Below are 19,767 nucleotides of genomic sequence, written 5' to 3' on the forward strand. Positions count from 1 at the left end.
CTCAAACATATTTTTGGCACATCACAATCACGTGTTCACTAAATTTTACCAAAAGGTGTAATTAGCAGATTTTGGAACTTACATCTTCAATTAGAACTGCTGGATTCAAAATGAATTTCAATATATATTTTTTACACACAGTCTGAAAACACTGTAATCCTGCTGGTCAAGGCAAAAGAAATATTGCCTTATTGTTCTGGAAGTTCATGGATCTGCTTACCTTCATCTGCTGCTCAGCTCCCCAGAATGTCTGTATGATTTGCTGCCTCTTGAACTTCACAGGTGTGCTCCTGGATTCTATGGTAACCCCATGGTCATTGGTAGTTCTTGCCAGCCATGCCACTGCAATGGTAACACGGACTCCAACATGCTGTTTAGTGAGTGTGATTCACTGACGGGGGTTTGCACTGGATGTATGCATAACTCGGCTGGACCGCACTGTGAGATCTGTGCGCCCGGATACTTTGGAGATGCCATAGTCACCAAAAACTGTACCAGTAAGTCTAACTGCTACTCTAGCATTACAAGACTATAGAGATTGAATGATTTAACAAGTGACTCCCCAAATTTCTTTAATGTATCTGTCCTTTCTGTAATTCTTCATGCCACATTCCATTCTCGCAAGGTCCTCAGCTTCTATGAAAACTTTGATTTCTCTTTATTACCAGAAAATTTATTTGAATTGTTGTTTTGCCTGTTTTCTGTCACAAGGGTCCTCAATCACAGTCCTGGAGGGCCACAGTGACTTTCATTCCAGCCAGTTTCCTAATTAGAACTCAGTCATTGCTGATAATGAAACTTGGTATTTAACTTATGCCTTTTTAGTGCCTTCATTCTTTAAAGACAAATTTTAATTGCATTGTAGATCAGAGGTCCTCAATTACAGTCCTAGATGTCTGCAGTGGCTGTAGGTTTTTACTTCAACCAGTTTCTTAATTAGAACCCATTTATTTACTACTAAAGTAATATTTTTTTCAGGCTTACTTTTAGTTATCTTACCTGTTACAATTCAGAACCCTTAATTGCCTATTTTAGTTTTTAGCAGATGCATTTAAGTTTTAATCGTTGCCTGTTTTCTTAAGCAGACATTAGTGAATAACGAAATACAGAAAACCAATGAACCAGCAACTCTCCAGCTAATGTGCTTCCTTTAAAACCTGTGCATATACACCTTGAAGTATCTGTGTTAAAAAATGTTTAGAAATAAATGAGAGGGGAATTGAAAGGACCGTTAAGTTTAAATTTATTCTGGTCTACAAAACCCATGGATAATGTTCTCAGTGAAGGAACCTCTACAGTGCAATCAAAACTTCTCTTGGATAAATAAAAGCACTAAGAAGCCAAACAGTTAAATATCAAGTTTCATTATCAGCAAGGACTGTCCTCTAATTAGGAAACTGGCTGGAAGGAAAACCTGAAGCCACTGCAGCCCTCTAGGACCGTGATTGAGGACTCCTGTTCTATCAAATACTTTCCTATACTGTTTTTTAGTGCCTTCCACTAATCTGATATTAGCAATGGTTTCTCTTGCAATCAATGCCTTCTAAAACTCACAACCTTGTGTCACTGCTGTGTTTGCAGACCATCTACTGTACATGTCAAATATAACTGTATAGCAGGTATGTTTATAGTGTAAAGCTTTGATCACTCACATATGTTGTTATATGATGTTAAAAAAGGGTATGCATACTCCAGCAGTAAAACAAAACATGTCAAGATTTAGGCAAAAAACGAACATCAGATTTTACCGGTAACTCCATAAACCGACAACCGAAACATTTTAGATATTAAAGCAGGTGCATGGTGACCAAGTGGTTAGCCACACTTCTCTTGAAATCTCTTGAAGATGATGCCCTAAGTGGTTGTCCAGGAGCAATACAGAATGGAGACAACATCTGGGAGGTGCAATGAATTGGATATGAAAACCATTCACTGACTGTCAATGTCATTGCTAACTAACTCAGCTTTTCTCACCACACTGGACACACGGACTCTGCAAAATTTTGTTCCCAGGAGTCCCACAGAGGAGTAGCTCATCAAATACCAGAAGATTTGTGGTGACTTGATGATGGGACTGATGGGAATGGTGGCAGCACATTATCACTGTGGATGAAACATGGTGCTTTATGTACAACTCACAAAATAAGCATAAACCAGCTGAATGAAAATCTCCTATGTCACCACAGAAAGAGAAATTTTAAGACTGTAAGGGTAATGTGTATGTGGAGTTTGTTCCAGAAGAAACAATGGGGAATAATGTGTGATTTGTGCAAATCATATGGCATATAAATGAATCCATTCATCACAAAAATTGGATGCTCTGACATGACAAAGCTCCTGAGCATTTCTCTGTGCTTGTCCTGCAGAAGTTAGTAAAAGCAAAGGTAAAGCCACATCCACCATACTGGTCAGACATCTCTCCTGTTAACTTGTTTGTTTCCTCCCTTTAAAGACGTTCTTTACGGCGACACTAAAGCCATCTTTGTGGCAAATGGAGGCTGTCTGTGCATTTCTGCAGAAAGCTTTAGCCGATTTTGGATTTTGTGTTCATCCATTTTTGCTCTGTTCTTTTCCTTTTGATAGAGTGCAACTGCTCACCTTGTGGAACTGCAGCATGTGACCCCCACACCGGCATATGCCGTTGCAAGCCTGGCGTGACTGGTCTACGCTGTGATCGCTGCCAGGTAGATTGACTTTGAGTGTATTTTAAACTAATGTTTAGAGCAGCAACTTGTATTTCAGTTAACTTGGAGATGCCAAGGGCTAAGCAGTATTAGCTGTGAAAGAGAATTGTAAAAGTCGAGAACAAAAAGTGAAACCAAGATCATTCAGAGGGATAGATGACAATGCAGACTAAGTAAAAGTAATCCAGGACTATAATCGCTTATAATTTAGTCAATTGGAGTTTTTATTAAATAATTTAGTTATTTTCTGGAATTCGCTGAAATATTAATGCAGAAATTGTATGGATAACAGTGTCGTGTAAGAAAACTTGTTAGTTAGCTTCATTAGGGTGAGGAGAGATGCAAAAAGAGAAAGTTACTTAATGTGCTCTGTAAAGTATTCATCTGTAAAGCTCCAGTTATGCCCTGTGAATGGCACTATATGCTGTATACCAGGGATGTGCAAAGTCATTCCTGGAGGGCCGCAGTGGCTGCAGGCTTTTGTTCCAACCCAATTGCTTAATAAGAAGCACTAATTGCTCTAGAAACACTTCTGCTTCATTTTAGTTATCTCCCTCGTTAAGATTTTGAACCCTTATTGCTTATTTAAGTCTTAAACAGCTGCATTCTTGGTTTTTAATTGCTCCTTATTAGCAATAAGATGCAAATGACAAAAGAAACCAGCAGTTATCCATTTTGCTTGTTACCCTTTACACCTGTGTGTATTTATCAGGCACTATTTGGTTTAATTAAATACTTGGAAGGAAAGAGAAGAGAAAAAAGTGAAGGATTGAGAATTACCCATCCGTTTTACACTTCAAAATATTTGGATATCTTTAGAATGGAAAAAAAATCTAGGATTTGAGAATGACTTGACATAGCAGAGTTAAAGCACTAAAAAGCCATGAAATGTAATTATTGGCAAGGATTGTTTTCTAATTAAACAACTGGGTTGGAGTAAAAACCCGCGGCCACTGCGGCCCTCCAGGAATGGCTTTGCACACCCCTGCTGTATACTATAGGTAGATTAACGTATGTTTCCAATTACAAAAGGTCATGTTGATTTTAGCACATTTTACTAATTAGCACAAAGAAAAAATGGCTTTTATCTAACCATTTCATGTTGACTTTAAAAATCAGTTTAATTACTAGCTCATCATTTATTGTTTGTTCTATTAGGATGGTTTTTACGGGTATGACTCTTGCACAGGCTGTAACCATTGCGACTGCAGTGCTGCAGCTGCCATTACTCAGCAGTGCCACCCTGTAGATGGGCACTGCACCTGCCAACCAGGAGTAAATGGACCACAGTGTCTACAGTGTGCACCGGACTTCTGGGGCTACAGTCCCAATGGCTGTAATAGTAAGTGACTCAATCACCATCTTAGGCTACATGAAGATGACCCTGAATTCTGGACTCCTCTCTTCTGTCATTTTATAACTGTATTAGTAGGATGATCTGTTTATTAAAAAAATGAAATGAATTAAAATTAAGCATTTCTTTTGTAAAAAAAAACTGTACCTTGGCAGTACAAACTGCAAGGCCTGTTTTTAATTCTTCGTTAATTATTTCAAATGTCATGTTTGTTGCTGTTTCACTTCAGCACGGTGCTAAATGTTAATTTATATTTTTACTAAGAGTTAGGTTAGGAATACTCTTCACAAAAATTGTATTTTTTTATTAGTTTCTTTCTCCATATTGTCTCTAGTGATGACTAAGAAAAATTTTTAATGTCATGTTTTCACTGAGAACAGAGATAACCCACATAAATTAATGGTGTCAAACACTGAACAGCAGCAAACAGTGCTAAAGAATCTCAAGTTACTTGTCTTAGTAAAAGAATCTCAAGTTATTCGTGCTGAATAATCCACTTGTCATCTATCCAATTGTGTTTGCACAACATCCAAAAATACATGTATTTTTTTGCTAAGTTATTGTAAATAATTACTTCCAGGTAATGAGAGTAATGCACAAAAGTCAAATACATTCAAACAAATTTGAGCTTTTGAATTAAAGAGCCCTTGACCAACAAATGAGCTGGGAGACGTCAGAAAAATTGTAACAAGATCAAATGAATTAAGCCCAACATGCTCATTCATCCTTTTCACCTTGATCGTCCAAAATAACATCAAGTCCAAATGTCCCACTCTCTACCACTCTACTTGGTAATTTATTCCATGTGTCTCTGGTTCTCTGTGTGAAGAAATACCTCCTAACATTTGTGTGCAATTTACTATTAACATGTTTCAAACCATGTCCCTGTGTTCTTGTTGCAGAATTTATTTTAAAGTAACAACTGGGAACCACTGTACTAATTCTTTTAATAGGCTTGATCACTTCAATCATGTCCACTGTTAATCTCCGTTGACTTAAGTGGAATATGTTCAGCTTCTTCAGTCTCTCCTCATAACGAATCCCCTACAGTCCCAGAATCAGCCTAGTCGCTCTTCTCTGGACCTCCTCCACCACTGCAATACTATACTGCTTTTTTGTAATATGGAGACGAAAACTGTACACAGAACTCCAGATGAGGCCTCATCAGTACATTATAAAACTTGAACATAACCTCCTTGACTTGTATGCCACACATCATGATATACAACATCACATATCCTATTACCTTCCTTCATTGCTTCTGTACACTGTCTGCTTGTAGACAATGCTAGACCACTATCCTTCTCATAAGGGATACCTTCAAGTTTTATACCTCCCAATTTAAGTAACTTAAAAAATATACAATTTTTGTGTCGAGTATTCCTTTAAGTTCTAAAGATTGATTTTCAGGATGCCATGTGAGAGTTTAGAAGTGTATTTATTTAATGGAAAGCTTTAATTCTAAGAACAGTTTTAGGGAGTGTGAAGTATTGAATTTCCTACACACAGTAGTGGCTTTAAATGTTTAACTTTAAACAAGTGCCTTTGTATTCTGTTCAACTAGATAAGTGAACTTTAAATGTAACCCAGACACCAGTCTCCTTGGTCACAGTTATAAAGCATAAAGTCCTTCTTCAATTTTTTAGTGTGCCAATCATTTTCAGGGCCAAAGTGAACCAAAGTTTAACCTAAGAGCAGTTTGCCATGGGGTGGCATGGCAGTAACACATGAAAAAATGTACTGATGCCCCCTGACTAACCGCAGGTCTTTGGTCTGGAACCTGTGAAAGTGTAAAACAAAAGGGACCCCAGAACATTTTCTGTTCATTTTTCTACTACAGGTTCACAAAGAAACAAAGCCTAGCCATGTGCAAGGCAGGAACACATATTGGATGGGATGACAGTTCATTCCATGGTGCACACACACACTCTCAGCCAAACTGGGAGAGAGCTGTTAATGGACCTATTGGGTGCTTGTTTGATATTTGAGAAGAAACCTACATATCTGGGGAAAATATTACTCCATACTCCCTGGGGCAAAAATCAAACCCAGATCCCAGGAATTCACCAGTGTGCCACTTTAGAGAAACACACTTTAACATACATTAGCAATGTTATAACGAAAAAGTAATTTTATCATTTCAGTTAAGTTGACTATGGACAACTTCACTCCTTGCTTGGCCACTGTCAGTGTAGAGTTTGCATGTTCCCCCCATGTCCACTTGGGTATCTCCCAACTACTCCATATTCTTCCTTCCAACAACTTCAGGGAGAACTGAAGCACAGTTATGTGGTGTGCATTGGTGGGGGACCACCATCAATTTGCTGGGATGTGATTTCCCATTTAACCTTTCATGTGGATGTGGTTTGAACACCTAAATCCACTCCCAGCCACACATCTGCCTTCCTTATGCCTAACGTGTATATTAGCCTCTTTGGCAATACACGGGTCTGCTGCAAGTAAGGATGCCTTGCATGTAAATTGTGACTCAAAAATACACCCAGAGTGGTATGTGTGAGTGATTGTGCCCTGCATTGAGCTTTCGTGATTGCCATTGATCAGTCCTACTATGAACCTGAATTTGTTGACTTTAGCTCTGTAATGGAAAAAAAGTGGATTCACAAAATTGACAGATAAATGAGTTATATTATATCATCCTCTTCCTACACTGTTACAATATACAAGAGCAATTTATAAATAGTGTAGCACCCACCTATCCTAGCATTATCCATCCATTTAATATGATATCAAAAATATCTGTTCATAGTTTTAATTTTACGCAAGCTTTACCTACTGTTAAAAGAAAATGTGGTGCAAACAAACTGTATTGCAATTTCATTTCTTATTTTCCTCTGCTTCCCAGAATGCCACTGCAACGGTGGGTCCTGCAATCCTCGTTCTGGTGAGTGTACCTGCCAAGATGGGTTGACAGGAAGGCAGTGTGACACCTGCATTCAGGATTATCACATCCCAGTGCTGAATGGCATATTCTCTCTGGCATGTCAACGTGAGTACAATGGTTTAATGCCAGAAATGTAACATTTAAAAAATAAAGGAGAATGCGTTATGAGTGAGAGGGGTCAAAACGTTTAGGAAGTGATGTGCTGTTTTATATTCAGAATTAAATATTCAAGAGTTTTATTTTTAAATGTGATGTGTAATTTACATTTGCCGTACTTATCTTTGCCCTCCTGGTATGTCATTTGACAGCCTGTGACAACTGCGTTGTGGTCCTGCTAGAAGATCTCAACAGGCTGAGTGCTCTCTTTCCTGATGTTCAAGAGCAGCTCTCCAATCTGAACGCCAGCTCTGCTGCCTGGGGCCGCCTACGCAACCTTAGCAAGACTATAAAGAATGTGAGCGTAAGTAGGCAAAGACTATTTGAGAGAATGATGTTATAGCAGTGACCTCGGAAAAGGAACAAATGCTATCATGCCATCACTGCCTAGAAATCATGCAAGTCCACCTTTCAGTGAAATTTAGAAAAAGCTGTTTTGTTGATAGAACACAAGATATTGTTGTTTCAGAGCTTCTAATAAGAAAACACTCGACTTTATGTATCCTCACAAATTAAGTACTGTTGATTTAGGCAGATACGGTACGTCAGTGGAGTAGCACCAGTTTTTTACTATGGCGGAAGTAGTAGTTCTGGTATGTGTACAGAGCACAGTGAAAGTATCACTTGCTTGTCCCACCAACATGGTAAGTGAAGTGTCTTGCTAAGGGTCATGCATTAAATCAATGGCTGAATTTCCACTGTGTCGAGGCTACTCTGCCTGCTTGTTAAGTAGTTACTGGAAAAAGAGTTTTGTTGATTTTTTGTGATGAATTTTTTATAAAATTCAAAACTAGAACAGAAACAGTAAGAAATCGGTATTTGTCAAAATTGTTGTTAATAACGATAAATAAAACCTCACCCAAGATGCCATTCCCTGCCCACTACAAATCACCCTACCCTTGCCCTATAGAAAAAGAGTCCTAAACAAATCAATAATCATTGAAGTCTTTGCAGACTGGGGAGTGGAGTGATATAGGTGGCAGACCCAAGAGAAGAGGAAGAACAAGAAAAAGAAGAAGTAACACAAAAATGAAGACTGAGATCTCAAAACTATCAGCCTGCTTAATCTCTTCCAGATGAAGTGGGGTTTTGTGATACATTAAACATTTTTAAAGCAATTTTTAGACTCCATAACATTGTGTAATGGATGCATAACATTTTTGGACTTCTTAGAAGGTTCAGAAGAACGTAATGTATGTTTCACCAAATTGCCAAACTCACTCCTTGGGGAAACAGCTATGTTCTGATCAGCAAAATGGCACACATATTAGACAAGGGGCCTCTAGTAGGTTCTCTGGTGTTGGAGCAATCAACAGACAAAGAGGTGTCTAATTATACAATATTTTACTCAGAGCGGCATAGTACTTAGCACATCTGTGTCGTAGCTCCAGGCAGGGGCAGATTGGCCATCCGGAGAGTTGGGATTTTTTTCTGGCCCTTGGCTGCCTGCAGTTGTATCATATAAAAATTAATTCGAAATAGAAACTCAAAAAACAAAGTACTAAGTGTGAAGTATGAGGATTCTAAAAGTAATTCAGAGCAAGGTAACTAAAAGAAAAACACGGCCTTTCATTTTCTTACATTTCACAGCCATGTCCAGATGAGTTAGGATTTTTCCCCTTCACCATCCATGTCAAACATCTTCAAGTGTAGATATATCCAAGACTATTGCCTTAAAAGAATGGGATAAGCAGAAAATATTTTCTTATTGTGATGACTGGAAACACATCTCCTCTCTGCTTTATGTCTTTAGAATTTTAAAGTGTGACAGTCTTATTTAACAACAGAATTGAGCACAAACACAAAATTTTTCAGTCTCTTCATTTTTGGATGCTTTGGAGCAACTTTGAAGTTGCTTGATATTAAATTGTGCTTTTTTTCTTTTTCTCTGCAGAATGAGGTTTATGATTATAAAGATCTGGTAGATGCCCAGAGAAAGAAAACTGATGATCTGGAAAATGAGGGTATGAATCTAGACCAGGATCTGGACGCTTTAATGGAAAAGGTAACTCCTGCACCTTCAAGAATTTGCGTGAATCACTGTGTATGTGTTGGCCTGAGAGATGACTCCTATGCTGAGAAGTACATAGCGTATACAGTATAGTCACGTGGCCAAGGTTTGAGTCCCATCCCAGTCACTGTCTCTGCTCTACTGAGGTTGCAAGGCCTCACTGTGTCTTTATTGTTTTTCCTCCTCCATTCCCAATGGTTTGAGTGTTATGTGAAATGGTGATTTGAAACCCAGTATGAGTGTGTGAGTGTGTCCTGTGACAAACTGGCACCCAGTTCAGGCTTAACCTATGGCTCACATGGTTCCTGAACTGGAGTAAGTGAGTTGAACTTAATTTATGATGTTTAAGGTCCTTGCTCCAGACAACTGCAAAATATAAAATGAAACCATTAAATATAGACACACATTATACAAAAGAATTTTTTGTGTGCATTCCCTTGTATTGTAATAGACAACACAACAATCCAAATCAGACATGCCATTACTTATTACTTACATTTTACAAAAGGCATGAGCATTTGGTGAATAGCAGTATATAAACTGTTCTCATGACATTCCTGGCATCCAATTGTGTCTGTTAGAGACATGTAATGATAAATAATACAAAGGTATGCTGGCTGCTCACATCAGGCTGACCTCCCAGTGGTCATCTGTCATGAATAATGGTGCTACAGAGGTGCATATCGCACCTTTTTTCCTTACAGAGCTCTGATTATTCTTATCAGTCATTATGCATTCATACCCATTATTTGTTAGCCACCCTTATCCACAAAGTTGATTATGGCAGTCCAGCATGAGCCTGCATGTAGCTTGGGTCGTACTCGTTAACCCTTTTGTCCATGCAATATTCCATCTTCATTTATATCTTAAAATTTGTATTGAACTTTGCTGTTAACGTGTCTACGATTTTTCCATTTTATTCGAATGCAAACAACCAACTCATGAAACACCCTCACTGGAAACACAGCATTATCTGAACAAAACAATAGTTTACAACCACTTTGTCATCCACAAAACTATAACAGGTTAGCTATGGTGCAGTATATTCACAGCCATGCCTTCTAATTAGCAAAACTAAATCTACTGTATTTTTCACATTTCTTAAACAGTTTTCATTATTCTAGGCAACAATGACGAAAAGAAAAGCCAGCACCCTGGAGGGAAATGTTGCAGCAACCCATAAACAAGCAGAAGACCTGATCAGGCATATTGGAAACATCCTGAAGAATGTGGAAGGTAATTCATGCCTGGTAATGTGACATGGAGGTGTGCTGGTTATACTGATGCTGATGGAGGCTATCTATTTGAAAGTGAATGGCTTTATCTAAAATACATTTTAATTACGATATCCTTGTCAAGTTTTCCAGTTCGAATGATCTGTGCCATTTTCTGTTGTGTATTATGCATTTTATACATAAACTGAGAACAGCACAGCGGTTAGCACTGCAGCCTCACAGCTTCAGAATTCATGTAAGGACTTTCTGTGTTCTTGCCATGTCTTTCTATGAGTTCTGTAGTTTTTCTCCTGTAACTCTTAAATGGCCCACATTTTGTGCCCCGTGATAGATTAGCAACCCACTCAGAGCTAATTGCAGGCTTGTGCCAGACTCCACTGATCCTAATTTGGAGTAATCAGTTTCAGTAAATGAATATCAATGACAATTAATTTAATATATGAATAACTTTCTTCTTTTCCTTCTTACTTCTCTCTTTTTTTTCTGTAGGAATAATAGCTCAGCTCAACAAATCATCATCCAATGAAAGCAGCAGTGACACGACAGAGGAGATGAGGCAGAAACTCACTAAGGCAGAGCAAATGCTGCGAGAGATGAGGGAGAGAACGTGTTTCATTCAAAAGAGGACAGCAAATGTTGAGCTAGAAATGGCAAAGGAGTGTGAGTATCTGGAAAGCAGGCACTGCCTGACTCTGTGTGTGTGTGTGTGTGTGTGTGTGTGTGTATGCGTGTGTGAGTGGACCTGACGATGGACAGGCACCCTTTGAAGGTTGTCTCTTGCCTGACACATGATAATTCCAGGACAGACTTCAAATGAATTTAGCATGGATGGATATACAGTACATAGATTATATTTCTTCATCTCCAGTTCCCTGCATTCTGTGATATTTTACAGTAATAAAAAAGGTGAGGAATGAAATGGCAAACCGTTGGGAAGAAAGTAACAAGCAGATTGATGACATTATGGATGAACTGACCAACTACAATGCCAAGCTGATGGATTTGCGTGATGCAATTAATGAAGCCATCAACAAAACTGCACAGGCCGAGGAACTCAATAACCTTAATGAGAACATGCTTGATGAGAGCCAGGTAGGACACTCTTCCTTTTTGATTTATCTTTGGTAAAATAGCAAAGACAAAGTAAACAAGAACATGTATTTGTCATATTATGGGCTGTGGAGGGCTACGATTTTGACAGTTATAACTAGCCATGCACCCCCTAGAGGTATTCAATGAGAATGCTGTTGACTTGAGTTTTTGTTTTCTTCTCCTTTTCTGCCATCTGGCCACATCTCAGTCATCGAATTAGTCAGGGTATTGTATTGATGTGATCTGTTTTAATTGATCATTGATAAACTTGAATTGTGTGTTTATGTACCGTATGTACCTATTACATTATTTATTACTCACTTAAATGTGCTATACAAACTAATGTACTGAATTATGAAAGTAAAAATGGTTCTTAAACTTTATTTGGAAGACATTCTGAATTGTCTGGCAAAAAGACTAGCCATTTAGCTATCTATTAAAAGACATGAATAGAATGCAAACAACATCAAATTAAACAAGATGCTACTGCTGCAATAATGGCATTGCCTAAAAGTGCAACGATTTTGTGCAACGATTTTATGTGATGTTTATATGTCACGTTTTTTGTAACATTTTAAATCGGGCTTATTTTAAAACCTACATATATATGTTTGGTATCGTTCTTTTTAGAATCTATCAAACTTTAATGTGATGTTGTTAGATTTTCAAATTCTTATTCCGTTTTTAAATTATAAACTAAAATATCAAGAAAGTCATGGTTTTTAATATCAAGAAAGTTGTGGTTTTTATTTTTGATTGAGTAAGCTTTCTTTCACAGGAACAAACTATTAAAAAAATTATCTATTCATAACAGCAATGTTTGTATTTAGGTGATTTAATTAGCTGAAGGTTGAGTTACAATGACCCATTGCATACCACTTTAGTTTTCACTTGATTTTTCCTGTTATTTAAATGAGTCACTTTTTTAAAAAAAAGTTTTTTTTTTATCTATAAGAATGTCAGTTAAATGAATGGATCATTTATTTAGTCTCTTATAAATACTCATCGAGCATAGTGGAACTCAGTTTAATGGGAATACTCTAATCGGAGAGTAAATATTTTATTCTCATTTCATGATTTTTACCACGTTAAATAATAATAATTTTTTTTATATTTATAGAATTTTGTGATTTTGACTCCAATAAATAATAATTTTTCTTTTGTACATTTTCAGATTTTACTAATATTATGGCCGCAACTGGGGGATGGGCACCAAAGGGGCCAGAGGGCTTGGCCCCCCTAGTGTATATATATATATATATATATATATATATATATGGAACCTCGGTTCACGAATGTCTCGGAACACGTACAAATTGGTTTACGACCAAAAAGTTCGCCAAACTTTTGCATCTGTTCACGACCACACACTCGGTATACGAACAAGCCAGTTTCGGGTTGTGCACGCTGATGATTTCAGCACATGTTCAGTCTCTCCCTGTGCAACGAGTGAGAGAGACATACACAGACAGACAGACAGACACGCGCACGCACAAGAGAGAGAGAGACACACACACACACCCGCACACGCGAGAGGGAGAGCAAGTGAGAGAGGGGGCTGGCCGCATAAGGGCTTGTTTTTAAAGAGACTGATTCGAGCATTGTTTTAACCTTGTTGTATTTAATGAAGACTTTTTTCTATTGGATTTTACCCTCCACTTCACTTCTGTTTACAGCGATCAGTTCATAGCGTGCATTGTTGCAATGTTACTTTTCTTGGTGGTTTATTAAATTACAGATTATTCAAATGTTCATTTTTTTCCCTGTGCTTAAAACTCATTAAAAAAAGTGTTTTTAGCGAGTGGTTCGTAGCGCTATAGCGCAAACTCTTGCAATGTTAGTTTTCTCTGTTGTTCAAGGTTTTCTCAGGGTTATTCAATGTTTTTACATTTAGTTTACTATTACGCTGTACATTCTATGGTATGATTAACTATATTTGTGCTTAAAAATCTGTAAAAAAAATATATTTACATACAGTTCGTACGGTCTGGAACGGATTAATTGTATTTACATACAATCCTATGGGGGAAATTACTTCGGTTCACGACCAAATTGGGTTACGACCAGAGTTTTGGAACGAATTATGGTCGTGATCCGAGGTTCCACTATGCATGTCTCCATATTTTACAGTTGGGTACCGGCAGTCATTGATGCATGCCAGCATTGTTTTGTAGCGTACTGACATACATGGTGGTTACGGATATCTTGGTGCAAAAAAAATACTCTCTGTTGAAATGTAAATGTTGTCAAAGATGAGACAAGAGCCACAAAAAAGATTTGGGGCAGCCACCCATATCATTTTTCCTGGCTGCAAATGGAAGTATTTTTAGTAGAGATGTGTACAGGTTCATGTCCAAAACAGAACTAGCTGGTAAGGTTGAGATGTTGGGTTTTTAAAGTGCAGCAGAGGAAGTGAGGTAATTATGGCCGGAATCAGAAGTGACATCAGGCTTGTGACTGGAAGGGGTGTCTTCTGGACCGGAAGTGATGTCATGGGGCTCCTAAATAAAAGTGACGTCATGGAGGCCAGGCAGAACCCGTAATGGGTCTTCAGTGGAAAAAGAGGAAGGATCAGTAGACCTCACCACAGCCTGGTCTGGTATGGAATTACCTTCCTTTGAGCCCTTTAGCTGCCTCCCATGCACACGTGTGTCACAATGTATGTATCTGTTCTCCAAGGGGAACTACTCACCCATTCTCTAATCTAACTAAAATATATTGTGGCGCTCGAGCTCCAAGGGGGAAATGCCTACCCCATTCAATCTAGTAATAGTGGATTTTGGCACTTGGATCTCCAAAGGGGGACACCCACTCCCCAGGTTTTATGTAAAATTCTTACTTAAATGATGAGTGCCGGCACTGTATGAATATACATTATGTATATATATATATAAGCCACAATAACTGTTACCTCCTGTCCAGTTTTATACTTTCCATTTTCATACATCTCACACTCTCACTTCCTCTTTCATCATGTCGTCAAAGCCAAACAGAGCAATGGCAGCAAAGCCAAACTGACCAATCAGATTGTTCTGAGGGACTGGACACACAGACCAGCTTTAGCTTAAGCCTCCATTTTTACAGAATACAGTGGCTGCAAGGAAAACTTGGAACCAAGAGTAGCTTTTAGTGTTGATTCAATATTTTATCCATCATTTGAATTGAATAAGTGGACTTGATACTGTTTGAGAGGCTTCCCTAGAGGCTTATACCAAGGTTTATTCAGCAGCACTATTGTCATAGATTACCAATGATATGCTTACTTCTGAAAATATTGTAAATGGGTACAAGTGACAACAAAGTTATAACAAGCATTTTTGCCTTTAGAAAAAAATGAAAGATCTGCAACAGAAAACAGCAGAAGTCAAGGACCTCCTCAGAATGGCAGAAGATGCTTTGTCTCAGGTTGCTGACCTTTTGCAGATGCTTATGGACTTACAAGAGGTACTAATGCATGGAATATTTAAGTTACTTATTGCAGAAAAATTATACGATATAAGTTCTTACACCCGGGTAGTTCAGGCCAAGCACTCAAAGAATAAACTTGTTTATTCCCACAGTTATTACTTTAGGCCTATGAGAGGCAATATGACAATCCATCAATTTTCTGAACCCAGGTTTTCTATTATATGGTTGTGGAGCCCATGCATCCTCAATCAAACTCAGAGCAGAACCTCAAACATGACTGACACACCCAAAGTCACTCACAGAAGTAGTTAGCTTGCTGACTGACTGACGTTTTATTTTCTATTTGAAGACCCTGTTGGGGTTAGATGTTAGAAATATATGATGAATGCCTTGATGAATCTCATTGTTGTTGACAAATGTTCAAAATATGCCTTTCTTATTTTTATTATTTGGCATTGGCCTTCACCTAACGTATCTTACAAGTTTAGTGCTGATTACCCTTGGGCACAGCTAGAGCATTGGTGGGTTCACTTATATGCTTAGGGTCAAAACATGTGTTGTAAGAACACTAAACCAGCAGCTTTGTGCCAATAAAACTGAAGTTATATGCCTGCCATTTACTTGTCTTCATTTACTTTACATGATGTTACAGTCCAAAGTGACTTTCAAATTGGGGTAAAGCATAAATGAAAAGCACATTTTTTAAATCACACTTAGTCCACTCAACTCATTTTTCAAATAAGGCCTTTCTTTAGATTGTGTTGTGAGCATTTTCAAAATTCAAAATTTAGATATTGTGTTAATATACTATATGAAGGAATTTTGGTCTTGTTTTTAAATATTCAGCATTTATGTATGCATTTCTATATTTTGTGTTTTTAAACATTTCTCCACATGGAGCAACACCAGATTCAGTAACTCACAGATAGTTGTACAGCAGGTTTGAACCTGCATCATTGTGCCTGAAAGTTCAATTCTCTAAGCATCTTGCAGTCATTAAGTGTGGGAATCATTGAAAGAAGTTGTTAATGTGCATCTCTCAGTGAAACCAGCAATTGTCTCTGTTGGTAATGGCAGGAGTTTGAAAGAATGAGTGCCACCCTGGATGGTGCTAAACAACCTCTTGAGGAGAAGAAGCAGAAGTTTGCTCCAGCAAGCAGTAAAATTCCACTTGTTGAAGAAGCAGAAAGACATGCCGAGATGCTTTACCAGTTGTCCAAAAACCTCACAAAGTAAGGAATGATTCATTTATGGAAGCTTCGTTGTCACAATATGTACTATAACTGATTATTTTTTGTGTCTGTTTTCACAAGATGCTCTGCTGGAAGATACAGGATATGCAGAGTTATATATTATTGAAAATCTGTGTGGTAATGTTCTAAAGGCATTTGATACTTGGTCTTCATGCTATACCCTAAAAATGTGTTCACGATTCTAAAGTGTGCCTTTTCGTGCACTGACAACCCCTCCAGGATTTATAGGGTCATTCTTATAATTTGTTCATAGAACATCCATGTGCTAATCATCATGTAACAATTCGCCATGGTCAGTAAGTAAAACAACCTGACCTTGAAACGTAGGGACTAACTGAGCATGCCAACATATACATCTCTATTTTCATTTTTTCAAAATTAAAATCAAACAGGCTTTGACTGCTTCACACAGAATCATTTAGTTGCAAAACCTTTGATTGTTTGCCCTGTTTCTGAAGGCATTCTGCTCCTGGTGCATTTGATTCCAGCTCAATGCTGTTAGGATGAGCTTCTCATGATTCTGTTTGAGAAACAGAGGCTCGTAAAATGTAAAGATGGACCGTGCAGTGTAAACAGAGAGCTTTACACTGCAGGTATTCCAGTATATTTGGAACATTTTTCTACCATTTTAATGTTTGTTTTAATTTTTGGACATATTTATTTTCATAATATATCTTTTTACATAGACTTGAGAGTATTTTGTGTAGTTTGTATGCCGAGGCTGGTACAATATTTCAGTTTTCCCTTAAGATCAATAAAGTATCTATCTATCTATCTTATACCGTTCCTTTCATATCTATTGTGGACCATGACCCGGACACAGACAGGCAGGCACGTTCAAATCACCCCACACACATTTATTTACATTGTCCATATTTACAGCAGTGCTCCTCAGTCTCCAAGTCCCCAAAAGTCCTGGCCAACACCCCACAATGCCTTCTCTTCTTCAGGCCGCCTCTTTGCCTCCTCCCAGACCTCGTCCGTCTTCCACCCAACTCAAGTCCTGAATGAAGGAAGGCGGCCCCTTTTATAATCACCCGTTTGTGCTCCAGGTGCTTCCTGGCAGTCTTCCACCGGCACTCCCCAGTGTGGCGGAAGTGCCAGCTGCGTACCAGGAAGCACTCCAGGTGTCCCCGATCCTCTTCCCCCCAGCACTCCCGGGTGTGGCGGAAGTGCTGAGGTCCAGGGCTCCAAAGGCATTGGGGCGCCCTCTGGAGGTGACCACAGGCCCTACAGGGTTGAGCTTCAAAGCTCTGTGCCCGTGGTCCCCATAGCTGCCAGGGCAGTTGCCCCCACGTGGTCAGGGGAAGACGTAAGCCCTCTTCCTGTCCTCCGGGGCATCCCGGCCGGGTCGCCCCGCCAGCCACCTGCGACACTATCCATCTATCTGTCTGTCTGTCTTACTACTACAGTCAAAGCTGCAATGTTGCCTTCCTTAGAAAGACAACTTCTTAATCATGGTCAGTGAGTGAGAATTAATATTCAGTATTTAGCACACTATAATATCTTTCATTAAGATAGTGTTGAACAAGTTGTGAGTTCATGTAACTTAAAATAGTTAAAATGTCATCAAATCATAATTTTTATTACATTTATAATGCTTCATAATTGCTTTCATTACTTTAAAAATATAATGTTTATTTACATCTTTACAAATCATTTCTTCATTGGTTATTGATCTTTTTGCAATATCTAAACTAGGCCTCTAAATGTTGACTAATGATAGTTATTGCAATATGAAGTATTACCTAGTTCCTTCCAGTCTTATTTATAATAAGAGTTCTGTCAGGTTTAGTGTCCTGTTTGGGTTTACACAGTGACTTGGCAACAGGGATTAAACCCACAGCCTTGACTCAGTAAGTCCTCTGTCGTGGCCAATGCCTCAGTTATTTTCTGCCTTTTCTGATCGGTCGCCATCTCACCTTCAGAGGTTCACTACAATCCTTTACTTGTACTTTCTTACATACAGATCCCAGGCAGGTGAAATGCTCCCTTCAAAATCACACAGTAACTCTAAGGAGATGTCTGAACCAATGTCCTTATGGTTTACAGTCCCAGTGCCATGGCTACTAGGCCACACTGATTGTATTTCCAGTGCCATCAATCTCTTCTCAGATTCCCCATTCCTAGCACAAAGGAATGATAGATTTGCAGGTGACTTCCTATTTGCTGTCTGACTTCAGAAAATGCAAATGCTACCCCTCCTCTACCCTTTACTTCTTAGGCTCCACCATAAAATGAAGTCTATCTTTATTATTAGTAGCATAACTTTTTTTACAGTGATGCCCACACGTTTAATTTTTGGAGGGCTGTTCCTTTGATTTTTTGTCACTTTAAATTAGATAAGAAATGTAGTGCCTTGTCCTGCGGTGGGTTGGCACCCTGCCCGGGATTGGTTCCTGCCTTGTGCCCTGTGTTGGCTGGGATTGGCTCCAGCAGACCCCCGTGACCCTGTGTTCGGATTCAGCGGGTTGGAAAATGGATGGATGGATGTAGTGCCTTGTCATTCAGCTAAGTGACTGCCACTTTGGTCTCCTGGTCAGCCACCTCTGCTGCATTCCAGACTGGATATTCCATATAACGCATATAATTACTGGTTAAACTCTAGACGGCCTTACCTGCTGCCATTGCCTTTTTGAAGATGCCTTTCAGTTGGTTCAGTTGGTCTTCTTACACAGAATATTTCCAGTGGATTACTTTGAGTAAGATCCCGATCCTTTAAGTTAATGTTAATGGTGAATTTACTCAAGTGTTTGCTTAATTTAAATAGAATGGAAGTCTCAGATAGCTTCATGGATTATCTGTTATACTGTAAGCTAACATGTTAATGGAATGCTCTTAATGTTCAACTACATTTCTGATGTGACAACGGAATGATCTCAAATTGTAGGTAGCCAGCTAGATAGAAACATGAACTGCTAGACAGAAAGCAGTTTTCTGACTGTGTGTGCTGCATGCGAGTATTATGTTCCTAGGTCTTAATGTATGTGATGATATATAGGAACTTTAAGAAATGTAATCAGGACCAAGCCTTAAACAAAACATCATAGACAAGAGTTTATTTTTGTGTTTATTATCAACTTTCTTCTTTAATTTTTGTGTGAACTGTTCACTTTGAATTTCACAAAACTTTTTAAATGATGACTTTTGGACTGTGGAGTTTTCTTTGGGCACAAGTCAAGCTAAGTGCCGGAAACTTTCTGGTAACTGCATTTTGAACAATTTGGAAACTTTAGACTAATGCAGCTGCTCTTTGTAGTGTCCTTTCATTGTAATGTCATTAATTACTTGGTTTTAAAGAAATACCTCACTATGATAAGTCCTACAAATAATCAGGCTTGACTCACCTTAGAATGCCCATAATATTACCATTGATGCAGTGGACTAGTTATGGGTAAATGAAGGATTTAAAATTAGTTGAATCGCCTCTTTTGTGTGATATAATGATTGATGCCACTGATGTGCCCCAACAGCATTCACCCTGGCAAGGTCCTGTCTGACCCCATTTCACTTCCTTTTGCAGCGTAATTCAAGACACCAACCAGGATGGTTTTATTCAGCGAGCCATTAATGCATCCAACGCTTATTCCAGCATCATTGAAGCTGTCCGAAATGCGGAGAAGGCAGCAAAAAAGGCAGATGAAGCAGCTTCCGATGCCCTGCAGGTTAGTC

General features: G+C 38.6%; 2 protein-coding genes across 3 annotated transcripts in view; one reads left to right on the plus strand and one right to left on the minus strand.

Moving 5' to 3' along the window:
• The window catches only part of LOC114658415 (cadherin-4-like), a 2,147,065-nt gene that overhangs the window by 745,554 nt on the left and 1,381,744 nt on the right, over positions 1 to 19,767 (minus strand). The window lies entirely within an intron of this gene.
• Positions 1 to 19,767, plus strand: part of lama5 (laminin, alpha 5) — a 266,233-nt gene that overhangs the window by 210,738 nt on the left and 35,728 nt on the right. For both annotated transcript variants that reach the window (XM_028811670.2, XM_028811671.2), the window contains exons 45-56: positions 283 to 497; positions 2,584 to 2,684; positions 3,843 to 4,026; positions 6,902 to 7,045; positions 7,249 to 7,400; positions 8,991 to 9,101; positions 10,232 to 10,343; positions 10,832 to 11,002; positions 11,238 to 11,434; positions 14,762 to 14,878; positions 15,920 to 16,074; positions 19,619 to 19,760. In XM_028811670.2, the coding sequence (XP_028667503.2) occupies positions 283 to 497; positions 2,584 to 2,684; positions 3,843 to 4,026; positions 6,902 to 7,045; positions 7,249 to 7,400; positions 8,991 to 9,101; positions 10,232 to 10,343; positions 10,832 to 11,002; positions 11,238 to 11,434; positions 14,762 to 14,878; positions 15,920 to 16,074; positions 19,619 to 19,760 (1,801 nt within the window). The remainder of the gene's footprint in view (positions 1 to 282; positions 498 to 2,583; positions 2,685 to 3,842; positions 4,027 to 6,901; positions 7,046 to 7,248; positions 7,401 to 8,990; positions 9,102 to 10,231; positions 10,344 to 10,831; positions 11,003 to 11,237; positions 11,435 to 14,761; positions 14,879 to 15,919; positions 16,075 to 19,618; positions 19,761 to 19,767) is intronic.

The sequence above is a fragment of the Erpetoichthys calabaricus genome, chromosome 10 (assembly GCF_900747795.2).
Source record: "Erpetoichthys calabaricus chromosome 10, fErpCal1.3, whole genome shotgun sequence".
NCBI classification, from domain to species: domain Eukaryota; kingdom Metazoa; phylum Chordata; class Cladistia; order Polypteriformes; family Polypteridae; genus Erpetoichthys; species Erpetoichthys calabaricus.